The 20,190-nt window shown below is 28.7% G+C and overlaps 4 protein-coding genes across 11 annotated transcripts; all 4 read left to right on the top strand.

The window, feature by feature from the left end:
- Nucleotides 1–852: 852 nt before the first annotated feature.
- Nucleotides 853–5,433, top strand: LOC105210326 (butyrophilin subfamily 1 member A1). The gene is made up of 4 exons (XM_011181190.3): nt 853–1,383; nt 4,447–4,637; nt 4,708–4,976; nt 5,045–5,433. The coding sequence occupies exons 1-4, from the start codon at nt 1,329–1,331 to the stop codon at nt 5,304–5,306; spliced, it is 777 nt and encodes a 258-aa protein (XP_011179492.1). The 5' UTR covers nt 853–1,328; the 3' UTR covers nt 5,307–5,433.
- A 380-nt stretch (nt 5,434–5,813) lies between these two features.
- On the top strand, nt 5,814–7,715 carry LOC105210328 (protein-L-histidine N-pros-methyltransferase). Its single transcript, XM_011181191.3, has 3 exons — nt 5,814–6,179; nt 6,718–7,002; nt 7,065–7,715. Exons 1-3 carry the CDS (start codon nt 6,087–6,089, stop codon nt 7,623–7,625), a joined length of 939 nt encoding a protein of 312 aa, XP_011179493.2. The 5' UTR covers nt 5,814–6,086; the 3' UTR covers nt 7,626–7,715.
- Nucleotides 7,716–8,035: 320 nt separating this feature from the next.
- Nucleotides 8,036–16,387, top strand: LOC105210329 (guanine nucleotide-binding protein G(s) subunit alpha). 8 transcript variants are annotated; one of them, XM_011181193.3, is made up of 10 exons: nt 8,109–8,300; nt 9,508–9,656; nt 9,785–10,326; nt 10,474–10,570; nt 11,145–11,265; nt 11,504–11,632; nt 11,701–11,880; nt 11,975–12,099; nt 12,763–12,836; nt 14,400–14,645. In XM_011181193.3, the coding sequence occupies exons 3-10, from the start codon at nt 10,051–10,053 to the stop codon at nt 14,544–14,546; spliced, it is 1,149 nt and encodes a 382-aa protein (XP_011179495.1). In that variant the 5' UTR covers nt 8,109–8,300; nt 9,508–9,656; nt 9,785–10,050; the 3' UTR covers nt 14,547–14,645. The 8 variants fall into 8 exon arrangements, with proteins under 8 accessions (XP_011179501.1, XP_011179500.1, XP_054089622.1 ...); XM_054233645.1 differs by having other exon boundaries at nt 8,118–8,300; nt 9,520–9,656; XM_011181197.3 differs by having other exon boundaries at nt 8,119–8,300; nt 9,630–9,656.
- A 149-nt stretch (nt 16,388–16,536) lies between these two features.
- On the top strand, nt 16,537–20,032 carry LOC105210330 (uncharacterized). Its single transcript, XM_011181200.3, has 5 exons — nt 16,537–16,818; nt 16,900–17,045; nt 17,120–17,368; nt 17,463–17,799; nt 19,712–20,032. Exons 1-5 carry the CDS (start codon nt 16,568–16,570, stop codon nt 19,818–19,820), a joined length of 1,092 nt encoding a protein of 363 aa, XP_011179502.2. The 5' UTR covers nt 16,537–16,567; the 3' UTR covers nt 19,821–20,032.
- The last annotated feature ends 158 nt before the right edge of the window (nt 20,033–20,190 follow it).

Here is a 20,190-nt window from a genome sequence, read left to right as displayed (position 1 = left end):
CAGCCGAGTGTGCTAAATTTTAGGCAATTTTATTTTTATACATACAAACACGCATATGAACCTACATATATACGTACATGCGATGTGTTGCCAGTCTATGAATCATATGTTGAATTTCCTTGCCATTTATTTGTGATTCTTTGTTTTTTTTGGTTTTTTCTTTGATATTCGCTTTTCATTTTCATTTCTTTTGCTCATAAAAAACATACATACAGACGAGAAAAACAAGTGTTTTTCTGCAACACTTTTCATTTGCGTTATTTCGTATTGCTTGAGAGCAGCTGCCAAGTCAAAAAATATGTAGATATATACTAACGGTCTATTAGCAAATAAAATAGAATGCTTGAAGAAAATATTTACAAAATATTTATATGTATTTATAATCATATAAAAATCAGCTACTTCACGCTTGCTGCCTCCCGCCTAAACGCCTTTACTATTGGCATGCGTTCGGTAGTGCTTTCTTTATACATATGTATGTATGTATGTTTGTATACATTTCTATAGTCATGTATTTGACAATATACTACATTAAATGTATCGCTCGCACAATTAGAACATTGCAAGACGCGCTGTAAACGGAACCACTAACGACTTGATATACTATTTTTTCACATCACACACACACATACTCATACATATTTTGTATTATCCTCTCTACTATTTGGTTATTACATATACATACATATGTATGTATGTATGTATGACGAGCGGCGCACGTTCGTTTGGTGTGGCATATGCCTCAGGTTGGTGGCGTACACCACGATCACTAGACCACTTGGGGTACAATATGCACTCGCCTGCGCATACTCGTCCGTTTCTACGGCGTACAATATTCAACAGTTTCAACAGTTGAGCAGCCAAACGGAACGGACACACTGCACGGCCAAACAACCAGCCACAACCAACCAACCGACTGACTCTTGTTGACTCTCTCGCTGTTGTTTATAAAACAGTTGTTTTTTTATTAACGCTTGTTTTTGTAATTTTGGCTATAGCTACTACACACATACCCATTCCTATGCGGACTATCTAGACTATAATATTGCATACGATATACTTTCCATACGCGCACATAATTTTTATTTCGGTATATCTAGTCGCTCAGTTTAATTTTGCCTTACTAGCGGGAAATACGTACATAAATTGACGTATGGTGGTGGGTTCTCGCGTTCCTTTGAGGCACTTTTTTTTGGGTTTTTAATTCCGTCACAACGCATTGAAAAATAATAAAAAAACGTACTCTTCGGCCGTTCCTTAACAAATCTATTTGTTGTTAATACATTTGTTGTTAACACGAAAAAAATAATAACAAAAAAGAACGCAAAATGAATTGGTTACTCGTGTCGTTTATAACGGTTTTAACGGTTGCACTGCATAAAGGTAAGCAAACAGGCGCAGTAAGGATTCAGTGTGTTATGCAGGATATAATCTGCCGAAGAAAGTGTTGTGTATACGTTAAATGTGACATTTATATATATATTTATTAATTTATACATATTTACATACATACATATATACATTTCTATATATTTGTATAAATGTTTGTGTTGGCAAAGTGTGTGCCGCTTGGAAACTATTTTTAAAAATTGTAGCTCAAGGTCAGCGCGAAAATTCCATGTCGCCTGTATGAATGGGAAAATTCGATGCTGAAAGCTATCGCGACAGTGCCTAAAATATGAAATGTCGCACATTTATGTGCTTAAAGTGCTAAAATATAGGCAAAAATATTTGTATTTGCCTTTATAGGCAGAAAATTGAAAATTAATATAATTAAATTAAATACATACATGGATCCATATAGATCAACAGACTAAAAAAATTGTTGAGCAAAAAAAAAAAACAAAATACCACTAAATAAAAATTTATAAATAAAATTAAATTAAAAATATAAAAAAATATAAAACTAATTATAATTAATAAAATAAAATTAATTTTATTCAAAAGTCTAACAAGGAATATATAATATTAATATTAATATTAAACAATACGTCTAAAATAATAACCAATAATTAAAATCAATTTATTTAAAAATATAAAACTAACCTAAATAAAATTAAACATTAAAACAGTCTAACAAGGAACATAAAATATTAAAGAAAAAAATAATAAATATATAAAAAAATAAATTATAATTGATAAAATAAAATAAATTTTATTAAAAATAAAAAAGTCTAATAAAAAATATAAAATATGAGTTAATAGATTAATATAATAATGTTTTATAATATATAGAAAATAATAAATAATAACTAATAAATAAATTCAATTTTTTTTAAATATAAAACTAATTATAATTAATAAAATAAAATTAATTGTATTCAAAAGTCTAACAAGGAATATATAATATTAATATTAATATTAAACAATACGTCTAAAATAATAACCAATAATTAAAATCAATTTCTTTAAAAATATAAAACTAAACTAAATAAGATTAAACATTAAAACAGTCTAACAAAAAATATAAAATATTAAAAAAAATAAATAAAGATATAAAAAATAAATAAATTTAATTTTATTAACAATATTAAATTAATTATAATGAATAAAATAAAATTAATTTTATTAAAAATAAGAAAAAAAGTCTAACAAGAAATATAAAATATGAGTTAATAGATCAATATAATAATGTTTTATAATATAGAAAATAATAAATAATAACTAATAAATAAATTAAATTTATTTAAAAATATAAAACTAATTATAATTGATAAAATAAGAAGGAATATATTATATTAATATTAAACAATACGTCTAAAATAATAACCAATAATTAGAATCAATTTATTTAAAAATATAAAACTGGACTAAATAAAATTAAACATTAAAACAGTCTAACAAAGAATATAAAATATTAAAAAAAAAATAATAAATATATAAAAAATAAATAAATTTAATTTATTTAATATTTTGATTATATTAAATTAATTATAATGAATAAAATAAAATTAATTTTATTAAAAATAAGAAAAAAGTCTAACAAGAAATATAAAATATTAGTTAATAGATCGATATAATAATATCTTATAATATAGAGCAACAAACAACAAACTTTTTTTGAGAAAATCAAAAAAATAGATTATTTAGAATAACTAATAAATACATTTAATTTATTTAAAAACATAAAACTAGTTATAGTTAATAGAATTAAAAATAAATTATATTAAAAATATTTAAAAAGTCTAACAAGTAATATTACAAAACAAAACAAAAAAGACTGTAGAATAAAAAATTCCTTAATTTCCAGTCAAAATTTCACAAGTTCTCTTCTTTGGTTAAACTGACTTTTATAGAAATGACGCGTTAAATTATTTATGTACATTTGTATGTATATAATAAAGCAAAACAAAAACAAAAATTCTGTGTTTAAAAATATAAATAATATTTTCAACAATAAACAAACATTTTCCAGACTTCTTATGAGCGCTTTGTTTAATGTTTGTTGTATTTTATAAAATTTTCTTTGCAAATAATTAATTAATATTTTGCCTCCATTGAGATTTAATTAAATAATTTTTTATAGAAATAAATTTCATGCTATAATTTTATATGTCTATTCGAAATCTTAAGGGGCCTAAAAAAACTAACTTAAATTTTTTATAATTATTTTCTTCTCCCACATCCCCCATTTTTCTTTATTCTTCATTTACAAATGTCATTATTCTAATTGCAACCAAAAAAGTCTTTTATGACAAATTTGTTTGGCATTTAATTAATAAAAAATAATAATAAGAAACTATAATCATGTAGAAATATATATGTCAGCAGCGCCTACACTTGGCTGGGTGTTGGCTGAGATCAAAATTTAAAATAATGTTTGTTCGAATTTCTATTTGATTTACACATTTTTTTATGTGTTAAAGATTTCAATTCGATCATTTTTAAATATACATACATATGTATGTATGTATAATTTTCCGCGCTCATTTATTTGGCGACTTTATTGCCAATAGAAAAGACGAGAGCGCCGACCACTTTCGTTCGTCAGATGCCAAATTGTCTTCATATATATGTACATATATGCAAAATATATAAAGAGGGAGCTTATGTACAGTAATATAAACAAAGAGACGTAAAAATAAAACTTTTTAAATAATTAAATAATTTCAACCGGTAATTAAGTCACCAAACCGATCTGAATCCAAATCTTATTTATTATAACAACACGAAACAAAAAGTAGTTACAAGTTCTTTGGGTATTTATTTTACGCAAGCAGAGGTTCCGATTTCGTAAATATCAAGTAGTGAAACTTTGAGTTTCAATCAACTCGTCTATGTTACAAATCATACTGAACTAAAAAAAGAACATTTTAGATGTAGACACTAATTGAAAGTCATAGGAGTACGAGTATATCCGTCAACAAATAAGAAACTTATCACCTATCATTACTCTCCAACAATCATTTAATTATCTTCAAAAATGTTCAACTTTAATTTTTACAGAAATCTACTGTCTAGTATTAACGGAAATCGAAGGACCATCACTAGTTGTTATCGATGATGAAAATGTGGACCCGATACCGATGAATTGTCACTTTAAAGTGGAAGAAGCAAGTAATTCGCTCGTTGTAAAATGGAGCAAAGATAATAAAGTGCTCTTCCAATATATCAAAGGACATGGCGCAAATGTTATCGTAAGCTATAAATGTTACTGGAATTTATGCATTTATAATTAACTAATTTTTTTTTAAATCCAAATTATAGCCTGACTTCAAAGGTGTCGTAGAATCTTTATCATCCGATCCGAACGATGAAGAAAGCGGCATACGTCTGCTAAATCCAACAATTGAGACTTCTGGCACGTACAGGTGTAACATACAAACGGATAAGAAGACAATATCCATGGATAAAGAATTGCATATAATTGATATACAAAATTACACGCATACACTCAAGCACAATCGTATACAAAATGAAACACATTTGGAATGTCAAATTTGGAATGTATATCCCAAACCAACGCTGGTTATACAGTGAGTGGCATTAGTTTTTTTTATATTTTTAAACTTATTAACGCGTTACATTGTTTTTTTTTTCACAGGACCTGGGATGGTGAACAAATTCAAATTATTTCAAGCGATGCCAATATGCTTAACGATGGTAAATTTCAAGTCAACGCAACAGCTGTTATAAGAACGGATGACGAAAACATCGAGGAATATAAATGCGTTTCCATATTTGATGGTTTATTATTTAACTTAACAACGAATATAATTTCAGGTAGTATGTCCTTTAGCAGACCTGAATGGAGCCATCTTTTATTAACTGGTTTTATAGCACTTGTTACTTATCTAAACATTTAGTTATTAATTTCTAATGCTACTTACGCTTACTAACTATTGTAATTTATTTGTTGGTTTTGTAAATATTTTTATAAGATTATAGCGAAAATATATATGTAAATATAAAACTAATTGTGTACATGTGTAACTACTTGTTTTAATTATTTTTAATTGTAGATTTTCAAGGAATACATATAGTAGTATATAGTTAAATTTATAATTAAGAAAGTTCCCTCAGCGCTATGAAATTGAGCTCTTCTTTTTCGAAACTCTGTCACAAGGTTAAAGCACAGTCGCGGCGGACCATTGGCATTGTTTTTATACCTTATGAATTGAAATTAATAAATATAATATAATGTTTAATCAACAATATGTCTATTGGGGGTTTTTAAATTACTGCTTTGTATAAACTACAACTGTTGACTATTCAAAAAAAAGTATACGTTAAACTATAAATTAAATTTTTGACTGCTTTTGCCAAATTTATATTTTTAATTCATACGCATCACCCTTTGGTCAGTGTTCTCGACTTGTTCCTATTATTGTTTAAAAACTGTGTTATCATTACTTAGAGAAGTCAACCATTTATTTTTTTATAAATGTTTAAAATATAGCAAAATTTAGTATTATTGACACCAAGTTGGTGCGAAGGATGTGGGAAAATAAGTTCTATTAATAAACGGCTTGAAATGGCAGAAATTTGTTCCTGAAAAAAATCAATACTAACCAACGCAGAACGTTGCATATATTTCCGGTCATCGCATCTCTCATTTAATTATATTAACACGAATTTATTTTATAATGAGCTGCTATCGTCCACGGGGAACCCTAGCACGGGCCATCTTTCAAAAGTATCACAATGATCGTTCTTTGGAAGAACTTGATACCAGACTTGTAAGTAGAACAATCAAACAACTTGTTTAGTCAAGTATGTAAGTATATGCGAAAATACATGTGTCACTCTGGAATTTGTTTAAAATATTATTTATAACAGCAAAAAGTTGAAAGAAAACACACACAATATGGAAGAAAATATATACACAAAATACGACTATATTCTTAATATTACTTCTGCGCAAGCATATGCTTTTGAAATATTAAATTATAGTAAAAAAATTAAGTTTATTGTTGTAACATTTGTTTACTTGCTCACATTATATTTTGGTCAAATTGCGCCTACATTTAATTATGTAAGATGCTGCAATAAGATATCGCAATAGATAAGTTATTAAAACAACAACAAAATGATAATGAAAAAGAAACACTTGTTGGGTTGGTTTTTATTATCATTCTTACATTGTATCCAATGATGCTACATACCTATATGCAATTTATTATACGTGCAATAAATATCATATAAAAAGCTTAAGAATTAAAAAAAAAAATTAAACAATTTCAATAATTACATATAACCTTACTATTGTACTTTTAGTGGTATACAACTAATCATGAACTACCTCCGAAATTTCAAAACAAATTCGTACCACTGCTGCAACCAGATGAATCGACCATGCGTTGGCTGGAACGTGCCAAAGTTCTTTCGACAAATATTTGGCTACACATATGGCACGCTGTGGCACGAGTTGTCTTACAATTCTTCATGACGCAGACTGACATAAATGGCTATCTGAATCGTGGTTCAATGTTTATACTATCGGAACAGCAGTTTGGAAGATTACTCATTTCTGGTGGCTTTGACGTGGAATCTTATGATACTGTAAATATTGATTTGCTTAAGTAGTTCTAATTTTACACTGAAAATGACAATTACATTTATAGGTGCATTGTTTGGATATTGGTGCTGGTGATGGTGAAATTACCGTGCGCTTGGTTAAATCTATGCAGAACTTGCATCCGCTGTGTAAAATTCATACATTTGCAACAGAAACTAGTTGGACAATGCGTGAACGCTTGAAAAGCAGAAACTTTAGTATACTTGAACGTATAAACGAAGTACAAAATGTTCAATTGATATCGTGCTTAAACGTATTAGATCGTTGCATTGATCCAATAGATCTTTTGGAAGAAATTTACAATGCATTAGCGCCAAATGGACGAGTGATTTTAGCTCTTGTCTTACCCTATGTACATTATGTAGAAATGAATTCGTCCCATATGCCACTACGGCCATTACTTAAACACTGGCCGGAGCGATCTCAACAATTGAGTTTTGAAGCAGAAGCCGTTGCGTTTTTTGAATTACTGGAGAGTATGGGATTTCGCGTTGAAGCTTGGACTAAAGCACCTTATCTATGTGAAGGCGATTTAAGGCAATCATTTTATTGGCTAGTAGATATTGTAGTTGTACTATCAAAAAAACCTTTAGATAATAATCTTTAATTAATTATATATGAATTTATGTATGTAATTAATACGAATGTTCTCAAATGAAAATACTTTAGGTAATAAAAGGGTTTGTTGTATTAAATATGTTGATTTGTTGTATTATTACAAAAGCAGTAATTTTGTGGCGGTATGGTTTGTAAGCTTTTGGATAGTTTCAAAATATTACAATTATACTTATATATAGAATCTTGATTCCATATTAGAATTTTTAATAAATTTCTTAAATAAAAATTAATCAATAAATAACCACATATAAACGGTAAGGAACTAAATACAGTTCCTTAATACATTATTTCATTTAAAAATTATGCTATAATAAATATTTATATTTCTATAATTTAAATTTATCCATAACAATTTCACACCGTTTTGTGAAAATTCGTTCTAAATTTTACTCGTATACAAACCTATTGACATTTCTATCTGTCTGGCATCTCTATTTTCCTTTTGGAGTAACTACTTGAATTAGTGATAGCTTTTCGATAATCAAGTATCGCACATCACTAAAATAGTGCAAAGTGAGTTCTTAAAAGTGATAAAATTATACTGATAAAAAAATCAGTTTTAGGTATATTTCAGCTGCAAAGCTATAAAAAGTGAAAACTATATTTTGTAATGTAACACATAATAAATGTACAGAGCGTTTATTTGCTGGAAATACACATAATTGTATGTATGAATGCCAGTGTACTAGATATTCGCGTATATATTTTCTTATACGATACATAAAATTGGACAATGTCAGTAATAACTCCTATATAAATGGAAAAAGTGTTTTGCAATGTGCATATTACATGCGCGAAAGTGAAAATATAAACCGTATGTTGATTTTTTCGATGGGATATACTCGAAACTTGCCCGAGGGTAAAAATTTTGCATACCACGCCTAGATTTTCAGCATTTGTGCAAAAAAAAACGTATTCTTGGGAGTTGTACTCTAATTTTATAAATATATATAATTTTTTTTAAGTGCGTGAAAATACATTGTACGATAGCGAATTGATTTACTGAATGTGGCATCTTTTTCTAAAACTACATATTTTAGGTATCCAAAGAAAGTACAATATGAGCAGATCACTTTTTTATATACATACTTATATGCATGCATACATATAAGTTTTAATATGAGACACAGTGCTCCTCGCTAAAAATTCATTAGCTTCATCCTAGTTGTTTTATATTATACATTTACTCAAGTGAAAAAGGGTGAAAAAAAACTTGTTGAGTCAAAATGTTTTATTTCCAATATGAAAATATAATTTTCGCAAAATTTTTTATTCGTAATCGCCACTTTTCCGAGATTCTAAAAACATATATGGAAAACAAAAGTATACATATGTATGTATGTATATTCCAAAAGTATGCTGCGCCGCAGACATAGGTTTTTTTTATACAGTAGTGAGTAGAAAAACACATTTTCAAGGGATGAGCAGGAGGTAGAGATTATGAAGTGGGAAGAAGTTTTTTAGTTTGGTGCACAAAATAAAGAGAAGTAAATTAAGTAGTAGAGTGAACGATAGTCACAGCTGATATCAAGATTTCAAAGACAGGTTAATAATATAAATAAATGATATGTATGTGCATATGTATGTATTTACATATATACATAAAAAAATATGAGTATCTATGTGTGTATGAAAAACAAACATACACCTACATACATGTGTCCTATGATAAAAATACTATAAAATGAAATGGATAAATTGAATTTCTACAGATTAGCAACAAAATTTCAAACTCTATATGTATGTATGTAACTATTAGCATAAAAACAACAATTTTCATATCAAAAAAATCATGTTAAATTGCTTGGAAATATTGACCTATATTGTAAAAGTATAAAATCCATTATGACACGTTCTAATAAGACCAACAGTTTTGTTATTAGGTATAGTTGGAGCAGCGTTGCCGTTTCTTGCAAAAAAAGTCTATTTTACATATTACTTCTCAGCCTTATAAAAAGTCTTTTAACTAATGGCTCTTTGTACATATTCAAAGCATATTTATTGTTCAATCGACCAACAGGTGATTTTTTCTCAATTTTACTTTATTTTTTTATTAGTTAGTACTTCCAAAAAAATAAATATTTCTGCACATTTTCATTAAAAGAGAAGTGATAATATAGCATGTGCCTTTTTTTCGCAATTTTATAGAAACGCAATAGGTTGGGAACTGCACGCACATTATTGTACACAAAAACTAACAAAACAGAGTTCAAAATAAGTAACGAATAAAAGCACAAATTTTTTGGAAACCTAACACTCAAATCAAAGCAGTAACAGCGACGCACATATCTTAAAGACGCTTCTTGGTCTTTGAGCTAATTAGACTGGCTCAAAACGGAGGTAATAGGGAGGCGGAGTCTCCCGACGGGGCGCAAGAGAACAGAGCAGCGTGTTGGTGGACACCTTGGACGGCAATGGGTTGCTTCGGGTCACCCAGTTCCAAACAAACGGATGTAAATTCAGAAGACTCCAAAAGTCAAAAGCGTCGCAGTGATGCAATATCAAAGCAGCTCCAAAAGGATAAGCAACTATATCGTGCTACCCATCGACTACTATTGCTAGGAGCTGGTGAGTCGGGCAAATCGACTATTGTGAAGCAAATGCGCATTTTGCATGTTGATGGATTTTCCGAGCAAGAGAAAAAGCAAAAAGTCGATGATATTAAGAAAAATATACGCGATGCAATCCTGGTAAGCAATCAATGGCAATCACCTAAGGGTAACCCCCTTTGTTCTTTAACTCGCCAATATACAAACGTATATATGTATATACTTTGTTGTATGTATGTTTTTTTTATCAATAAAAATCGATTAATTATTTGAATTTCTAACTTGCAGACAATTACTGGTGCCATGAGCACACTTAATCCACCTGTATCATTAGAAAAGAAGGATAATGAGGCAAGGGTTGAATACATCCAGGATTACGCTTCCAGTAAGCATGCTAATATTTTACAATTTACATGATCATATGTGTAGATATATACATTACTTTTGTATTTTGTTAGCAGTTCATACGATTGTTTTTAATTTTCAATCGATAATCTAGAGATTTCTTTAAAGTTTTATTTACATTTTACTGTTTTAAATAAACATTTGAACATGCCATTAATATAATACAATTAACAAGTTATATTGGTACTCTTCTAATGTCTAAACTATACGCAAACTAACTTTGTATTTCCGGAATCTATTTTTAGAAAACTCTGAAAATAAACCGTATGAAAAAAAATTTATTGCACTGTCCAGAAGGAAATTATGTGTGCGAAGAATAACGCACAATTGATTTGACTAACGACATACTTTTCAAAATAAATATTTTAAATTAGCCGAATGTAAATAAATTATTTTAAAAATAACTAATAGTTTAAAAATACAATACAATGACCTTTTCGACCTTCCATCGAATTTATATGTATATCAAAACATGTGTATAAAAATACATATATGTATACTATATATATTTGTATATATATTCAATAAAACGTTTTTGTGATATTTACTTCTAGGTCCCGATTTTAACTATCCTCCGGAATTTTATGAGCATACAGAGGAACTATGGAAAGATCGAGGAGTATTGCAAACATTTGAGCGATCAAATGAATATCAACTGATTGACTGCGCAAAATAGTGAGTGTGCTTTTGAATACTTATTTAGAATACGTGGTTCAAAATATGAAGAAAATGTTTTATTTTGCTATTTTAATTCAATTTAAGTATATTAAATACTAGATTTACGATAAGAAATATTAACTTGCCATACTATATATATATTTCTCTCAATTTATATATACATACATATATAACAATCCCCTATTATCCATATAATTCCAATTTACTTTACTTTCTTGTGTTCTTTTTTTTCAAGTTTTTTGGATCGAGTAAGCATAATAAAGAAACCAGATTATACACCAAGCGAGCAAGATATTTTAAGATGCCGTGTATTGACTTCAGGCATTTTCGAAACACGATTTCAAGTAGACAAAGTTAATTTTCAGTAAGTTTCAATATACATTTACACTTTAATTGCAATATAATAATAATACAAACACAATTTCTTGGCAGCATGTTCGATGTTGGTGGCCAACGTGATGAGCGGCGTAAATGGATTCAATGTTTCAATGATGTTACAGCTATAATTTTTGTAACTGCATGTTCCAGCTACAATATGGTATTGCGTGAGGATCCAACGCAAAACCGTCTCCGTGAATCATTGGACTTGTTCAAAAGCATTTGGAATAACAGGTAAAACTATATAAAACATATATTTTTTGTTACAAAAATTAATTTATTTTCTTATTTCACTTTAAATTAATATTTAATTTTCCAATATTTTCAGATGGCTACGCACAATTTCTGTAATTTTATTTTTAAATAAGCAAGATTTATTAGCTGAAAAAATTAAAGCTGGAAAGAGTAAACTTTCGGAATACTTTTCCGAGTTTAACAAGTATCAAACACCAAGTAAGTATGACGACAAGATTCTACCAATTAATATACGTTGTACGTTAAAATGTTGTTTAAAGCAATAAAAATAATGTGTCTGTTATTGTTATAACATCATTAAATGCTATGCAGCAGTTCGCACTGTCGGAGATATTTGAAAAATATTAATCAATAGTTCTTATTTAATTATAATCAGTTAATAAATTCTGTAGTACCCACTGTAAGAGTGGCAATTATTGTAATATTTTACTTTTTAAACAAAATACTGACTGAAATTAAATTAAAACAACTTTCTAAAAGCAATTTAGCACCCAATTTCGCTCAATAATATTTTGTTTCATATTTCTATTAAACAATTATTTTGTTTTATTTTCAACTTTTTAAATTAATAAAATTTTTAATTTAATAAAAATAATTTAATAACATTTTTATTTAATAAAAATAATTTGATAAATTTTTTATTTAATAAAAGTAATTTAATAAAATTTTTATTTAATAAAAATAATTGAATAAAATTTTTGTGTATAAAAAATATAAAAATTAAATTTTTTTAATACATGATTTTATAACATAAAATATTTAATATTTATCCTTAAAATTTATGAAAATCTTTTTTATTATACTTGTTATAAAATTTTCACAATCTTAAAATAAATTCACGCTTTATTTTCGTTAATTCAGGTGATGCTATAACAGAATCTGGTGATGACCCAGAAGTGATCAGAGCAAAATATTTCATACGAGATGAATTTTTGGTAAGCGCAGAGAAAAACATTAACTGCTACGCACACATAGATACACTATTGAGAAAAATAATAGCAACTATTTAATTATATTACATTTAATTGGAATATAATAAGTCTGATTTCACTACAGCCACTTAAAGTTGGTTCACGGATATTTTGTTTACAACGCAGAAATGCTGTAAAAATTTATAAATTAGAAAAAAAATATTTATTTATGTATATGTAAAAAGTAAAAATAATAATTGCATATGATTTCTATAATTTTTCTCAACATCAAGCACATACACACAGTTTCACTAAATTTTATTATAATTTTATTAATATCAAGTTCTCATACACCCGATTCATTATCATATTCATGAAAGTTAGCTATTCAAATTGTTGATTGTTTTCTAAATTGACTAACCTATTAATTTTCGGTGGTTCGTAAACAATTTTTTTACAACTTTGAGCTCGTCTAAATAAATAATATTATTATTGATAATTTTGTTAGGTATTATTACAATTAATTGAGTTGCAGTTTTGCAGTCATTTATTAAATTTATATATTATATATTCTTAAAAATTCTTTATGTCGGTAAATCTTCGCTATGGGGCCCCACAATTAAACTGCTTCGTCTAAATAAATACAAACAATTCCGACAATACTAACTGCTAATAACTTGGTGGTCATATTTGAAAGAAGAAACGGCTGGCGTGCTACTCTGTGAACTTGTTCTGTATTGCTAAGTGCTCTATGTGCCCAAAATAATAAATAGTTTGTAATAGCAGTACCAGTTTCTATTGAGTTTCGATGATTACATACAACAACAGCAGTTATTCGTTTAAGTATATAGTTCAAAAGACCTCCACTCGATTGGGTAGACCGGGTGAAGAAGGAGCTGGCAGCATTTTGAATTTCCAATTGGCGCCAAACTGCCAAAGAGAGGCACGAATGACGCGCTGTTGTATAGTCGCGTAAACAGTTCCTATGCCAGTTAAGAAGAAGATATAGTTCACTCGAGCGTGGTAGTTAATAGTTAGCTGTTCTGAAAAATATATAGAGCTTAATTTTTGAGTGAAATCAAATATTTTTTTTTTTTTAATTAAGACATTTTTCTTTCTTACTTCGTAAATGTTAGCACAGAAATATAATAAAAAACATACAATGCATATATAGAAATTTTAAGCGTATATCCATTATTTATTTTTTGTTTTTCTTTTTTTTACCTTTTTTAATCAACATTATTTAATATCATTAATAGTAACATCCATTTTTGTTCATAATAAAATTTCTTTTCATACTTATTTCTATTATTATTTCTTTCATCTTTTTTTTTACTCATCATTCGTCATACCTAACCCACTGTTTCTTTTTCGTTATGGTGTAATGTGCACACGTCCTAAAGCAACAACCATAATTAATTAATATTTTAAATTCGTAAAAATCATTATCCATCAATATGTACATACATACATACCTATAGACACACTGTCGCACCATATAAGCACTAAAGAAAAATAATAAAAATTGAAATTAAAGAAAAAAATACATTTTCCCCCTTCAACGCATTTTTTTCTGCCTCATTACAGCGTATTTCAACTGCTAGTGGCGATGGCAAACACTACTGTTATCCGCACTTTACATGTGCAGTTGATACGGAAAATATCAAAAGAGTGTTTAATGATTGTCGAGATATAATTCAAAGAATGCATCTTCGCCAATATGAGTTGTTATAGGTTTATTTTTAGTGTCAGTGGAAATAAAAATATGCAAATAAAAAACAAAATTCTTTAAGAACAATTAAATAAAAATACCAATGTTTGATCAAAGACAGATATACACCATTTTTTATTCCTAAACTAATGTCAGAGATATACAAATAAAATTATTGAAGCAAGTGTTATCATCATGGTAAGTATTTATGTGCATTAACAGTTCATTAACCGTATTTTTAAATTTGTATGTAGCAAGAAAAAACATAAAAATTTGCTGAGTTACATTTGGATTTAGCAAGGATAGAGGCATAAAGGTTATATAAATGACTGCATGAAAAGACCACACAATGCTGCACAGAGCTCTTGGAAATACTATGAAATTTTCAAGAATAACAGACGATGGAACGTCGAACTCCATAATACAAAAAATTACAACTGTGTATTAGATGGAATATTTGATATATGTACATATGGAAGGAACACCACGAATATTGAAGAATTTCTTTATACTACTATACTATACGAGGTCAAATAATAAAACACAATTAAATTATTAATCGATTAAATATAAATGATATTTCATACTAAAACAAGAAATTTTGCGAAAAATTCATAAAAATCACCTTTGAAAATGACAAATCAATTAGTTTTTCTAATACAAATGAGTTGACCGAAAGTCGTTATTCATATGAAAATCAAAAATAAAATCCGATTTGTATGTTGTGAATCACATATTAAAATTTAGGCTGCCTTTTGTCGTTTTCCGTCTACTCAGTTTGTGGGCGAGCTCACCATAGCACGCCAGTCGTTTCTTCTTTACAAACGTTAACACCAAGTTGACTAAAATCGTTCTCTTGTTGAATGCTTCAAAGCAGAAGAGGTTCCTGTGCTGTACGGTACTGTAGTCAAATCACAGATGATACACAAGTAGTACGCATGTGCTGAAAGCGAAAGACCCGAAATCGATGTGACTCTTCATGCGATTCTATAGTTAAAAATGTTATAAATTTTATAAGAAATTTTTTTCAAGACAGAACTAATAATTCTTGTTGTAACGGTGTATCCTAGACCCGATCCAAATAGGGTTAGCGAATCAATCTAACTAATAGTATTTCATGTTGGAAGAAATTTATGAAATTATTTCCGAAATGAAGGAGTCCCAGATATAACTTTTTCAGAAAAATGTTGTAGAATTTGTTTAAGCAATCATGGACGGTGCAAAAAGGGATTGATTAACAATTGATCAACGGTTGAAATACAGATATACAGTTGAACTTCCCTAACTCGAATCACTATAATCATAAGAAAACTTCGAGTTAGAGAGACTTCCGAGTTACGGAAGGTAATTTGTATGAAATTTGACTTCTATTGACAATTCAAGAGTTTGAGTTATGGAGAACTTCGAGTTATGGAAGTTCAACTGTAATACTAATTATGGAGTCTCAAGAACACGCTTCGGCCAGCAACAAAAAGAGATTTTCGACTAGATATTGCCCTACTTGGTGTACTCAGTTAAGATAAAAATCTTATAAAATGTATCAGCCATTCGGAGTTGGATTAAAACTTTAGGATGCTCGAAAAGGATGAAAAGTTCAGTCTAGCTTCTATTCGAGCTGATAATCTCTGGGAGTGTAAAAAAGATATTGACTTTGAGAAAATGCTATATAAGAAGTAGGTACCCCTTATGACAGCATTTCAAATATTTTGAATTCAAATTATTGCAAAATTTAAAATTTTATAATATTTTTTTTTATTAAAAGTTATTTAAAAAATAATTTAAATTTTAAATTATTTAAATTATATATACTTTAATTTATTTTCATACAAAATTTTCAAAGTTTTGCTAAAAAGAATTTCAAATCCAATCGAACTGTATATTACCGTTGGTGACAAAAATTGTTACGTGAGAGTTCGTTTCTCAACTTGAAATGTGAAACCAATCAACCGCAACAGCTTATTACCCACAAATAAATTATGGAAAAAGTAGTAGCAACAAGTTCTAGACCAAACAATGTTTTTAGTGTTGAACTCGATGTTAAAAAATGACCTCGAAATTTTTTTATCTAAGCATTGTAATATTTGTAACGCTCCTGCAATTGATTGTGGCCACTGAAGATGAGAGTCCAATCAATCCAATTAATTTGGAAGTGGTACGTGGTGCGCGCACTTGCCGTCGTTGTGTTGGGAAACTACAGTCCACAGGCCTCATAAAACAGTTGAAGACCTTGAGAATAAATAGGCGTTGGGAGAATGAAAAAGAATTTCGCAAGGGTATACGTTTCAAATACTATCGGTATGTACATATATGAGTAAACCGATTTGCGGTACACATACATACATACATATATCTGTATAACATTAAATCATAATATAGTGATGGTGAAAAGGTTTACGAAAGCGCCAGTGATGATCCCAAAGCGCTAACGAAGTCTGGCTGCTCACCGGATGATAAATTTGCATTTATATTGCATGGCTGGCGGCAAAGTTGCGAAACCGAATGGGTGCTCACACTCATAGAGCGTGAGTAACAACAGCATGTTATACGCCCACTTATGTAAATAAATATAAATCCATTCTACTCTATGTCATTTCAGGTCTCACATATCATCGTGGCGGTTGTATTGTGTGCATAGACTATGAGGTCTTCGCCAAGGACTCTTATATGTGGTTATACCGCAGCTTCCGACGCATTTCGAATATAATTACGAAACGCATGTTGCTTTTAATTAAGGAAGGCTTCGATCCGGATAATGGTTATATGTTCGGTTTTAGTTTCGGCGGTCAGCTAGCGTCAGCAATTGGACGTAGTTTGAGTGAACGATATCTCTTTCACAACATTGATAGTGCGTACTCGAAAGAGTTATTTAATTAATTATTTTATTTAGTTTCGCAAAAATATATATTGTTTGTAATCATTTTGTTTCACTTGAATTGCAGCTTGTGACATGGCTGGTCCCGGTTTCGATGTCTTCATCAATATCGATCATCGTGAGGCCGCTCGTCATGTACAGTGTCTGCACTCTAGTCGCGATAAAGGCACACAGGTGTACACTTGTCATCAGAATGTACGTTTGGGTAGCTGCGGTCACTTCCAACCGGCTGAATCGAGTCAACCTTATTACAGCAGTCATGGCTTGTGCGTACAAATTTATATAAATGCCTTCGATTATCCCTTCTATGCGATGCAATATGAACCGACATGGTGTGCTTCAAAGCGTGCTGCAACAAATATTCCTTATAAATATACGATTGGTTACAATGAGACGCCTAATGCGTAAGTACTATTCGTATTTTTATGAAAATGTAAATATATACATTTATATTAAATATGTCCTGTGATACTTCGAAAATCGTTAATTTGCTTTTCTTTTATTTGAATCCAGTAATTTTTTCGTTATATTTTATAAAAACTGTTTTTTTTTTTTTTTTTTTTTTGGAAAGAAAATACCCTTAATTTTACTTCTCTTATACTTTAATATTTTTAGTATTATCTAATGTATCTATACATATATGTCTATATACTATAACAAAGCGAAATATTGCGTGCGAAATTTTGTTGCTGTAGCTCAGTTGACCTAATTCTCCATTCGTCTATTGAAAAAAAAAAAAAAGATTTCTGCATAAATTATAATTTTCAGAGAAATTTAGAAAGCGTTTATAATTAGTTTAATTGTTAACCAAAAATATTTGATGATTTTAGGGGGTTAGCGGTAGTCAGAGAGACGAAAAAATTGGAATTTTCAGTAATTTTTTTTTTAGCTATTAAATCATGATATTTTACAAAAGCAATAATATGGCATTATTACATAATGTTTTGACTTGAAGTCACGAAAATTAAAAAAAAAATAAATTATAATTTCCAAAGTTATAGCTGTTTGTGTTGACCCAGTTCCAAAACAAGGTTCTTGCGGTGACAAGTCCTTGGAGATTCATCTAAAATCGGATAAGAAAAATTAGTTTCATAAATAGATAATACTGTGCCTGAACGAAGCTTTTTTGCTTTTTTTTTTAAATTAACAAAATGGCATCCTTAGGAAATTTTTTTTTCTAGATTTTCGGGAAAAAATCAATGGTCTTAATTAATTGGTCTTAAAAATCTAAATTTTTGAAAAAAAGCTTCGACCAGACCCAGGATTGCTATGTATTCTAAAAGCTGTATAAATTTCATTAAAATCTACAGAGCGGTTTTCGAGCTACAGTTGTCACCAACTCAAAAAACATAGTTTTGAGAAAAACGCATTTAAAGTTTCACACTAGCGTTTTGGAGTGCCCGAGCGCTCTTTCTTATTTTTCAAATAGCTCGAAAAGTAATTATCGGATCAACTTCACATTTTCAGAGAATATTTTTAAGATATTACAGAAAATTGAAACAAAATAACAAAAAAAATGATTTTTTGAAAATCCTGACTACCCCTAACCCCTTTAATGATTTATTACTAAATATTAATACAGTGCTTTTCAAATATTTACCATTTATCACTAACGTAACACATAAGCAAAGAAATTTTGGCATCTATATGTTGCAATTTTACGAAATATCCAGCAGAAGCATTTGATATAGCACAAAGTGCAATAAAAACACAAAAAGTAAACAAAATTACGTTATTTTGCTATTGACAATTCGCATTGCTAAAATAAATTTTCGCACGATTAAAAGAGAATATATGCATTCAAATATTCACATGTAAACATTTTTTAATAATAATAATTCAATTTTCGATTAATGTCAATACACAGTGGAATTACTCTGACTCGAATCACCATAATCCACAAAAGAACTTCGAGTTAGAAAGACTTCCGAGTTACAGAATGTAATTTGTATGAATTTTGACTTCTATTGGAAGTTCAAGAGTTCGAATTATGGAGAACTTCGAGGTAGAGCAGTTCGAGTTATGGAAGTTAGTGTAACTATTAATTTATCTTCCACACCTGATTTACACACTTTGGTTTATTTGTTGTTTAGCGTATTTAGCGCGTAGCGAGTTTTTTATTACAATTATTATGACGTTTTCTGTTGATTTTATTAGTCCTTTGTATTCACCTCTTTAATTTATATTTTTTATAAGCTTTCTTACTTACATTTTATACAAATTATTTTTTAACATAAATATTTATTTATTAATATAAATTAATTCTCTTAATTATTCAAAATTTTTTTTTTTTAATTTTATTTATCTCTATTTTAGTAATATACGCGGTGAAATTTTCGTGCCAACTAGTCTACATTTCCCATATAATTTTTCTGAAAAGGAGATGCTCATGTTGGGATTCTTTGATGAGAATGCAGAAATATAAACCAATTGAAATATTGAATAATCGTTCAAAATGATCAGAAAAATTAACATTAGTACGAATTTTCCGTTGGCATGTGAATGGAAACAAAATAATACCTTGCAAAAGCCCGCCAGCCATGCATATATGCCTGTATGTAGTTGAATAAAATAAGAAATATGCATTCCAATACACAGTTTGTCAAACTGTCAGCGTTAGATTTTTTACTGCACATATACTAATAAAATTATAATACACAAATGCATTTAATCAAATAACATAAAATAATATTTTGAAATATAAACGATTTTTTAAATAAATAAATAAAAAAAATTTTTTTGTAAATAAAAACATTTTTTTAATAAATAAATTATATTTTTTCAATGCATACAAC

The sequence above is a fragment of the Zeugodacus cucurbitae genome, chromosome 6 (assembly GCF_028554725.1).
Source record: "Zeugodacus cucurbitae isolate PBARC_wt_2022May chromosome 6, idZeuCucr1.2, whole genome shotgun sequence".
In the NCBI taxonomy this organism is placed as follows: Eukaryota; Metazoa; Arthropoda; class Insecta; order Diptera; family Tephritidae; genus Zeugodacus; species Zeugodacus cucurbitae.
Note: the sequence above shows the minus strand (reverse complement) of the source record. Positions and strands in the feature narration are given on the sequence as shown.

Bases quoted from the DNA above. Each gene is read 5' to 3' on its own strand.
- LOC105210329 (XM_011181199.3), top strand. From the start codon at position 10,051: ATGGGTTGCTTCGGGTCACCCAGTTCCAAACAAACGGATGTAAATTCA. The intron at 10,327-10,473 runs GTAAGCAATCAA...TCTAACTTGCAG, and splicing joins ATATACGCGATGCAATCCTG to ACAATTACTGGTGCCATGAG. The intron at 12,837-14,399 runs GTAAGCGCAGAG...GCCTCATTACAG, and splicing joins TCATACGAGATGAATTTTTG to CGTATTTCAACTGCTAGTGG.
- LOC105210326 (XM_011181190.3), top strand. From the start codon at position 1,329: ATGAATTGGTTACTCGTGTCGTTTATAACGGTTTTAACGGTTGCACTG. The intron at 4,638-4,707 runs GTAAGCTATAAA...TCCAAATTATAG, and splicing joins GACATGGCGCAAATGTTATC to CCTGACTTCAAAGGTGTCGT. The intron at 4,977-5,044 runs GTGAGTGGCATT...TTTTTTTCACAG, and splicing joins AAACCAACGCTGGTTATACA to GACCTGGGATGGTGAACAAA.
- LOC105210330 (XM_011181200.3), top strand. From the start codon at position 16,568: ATGACCTCGAAATTTTTTTATCTAAGCATTGTAATATTTGTAACGCTC. The intron at 16,819-16,899 runs GTATGTACATAT...ATCATAATATAG, and splicing joins ATACGTTTCAAATACTATCG to TGATGGTGAAAAGGTTTACG. The intron at 17,800-19,711 runs GTAAGTACTATT...TCTCTATTTTAG, and splicing joins TACAATGAGACGCCTAATGC to TAATATACGCGGTGAAATTT.
- LOC105210328 (XM_011181191.3), top strand. From the start codon at position 6,087: ATGAGCTGCTATCGTCCACGGGGAACCCTAGCACGGGCCATCTTTCAA. The intron at 6,180-6,717 runs GTAAGTAGAACA...TTGTACTTTTAG, and splicing joins AAGAACTTGATACCAGACTT to TGGTATACAACTAATCATGA. The intron at 7,003-7,064 runs GTAAATATTGAT...TTACATTTATAG, and splicing joins ACGTGGAATCTTATGATACT to GTGCATTGTTTGGATATTGG.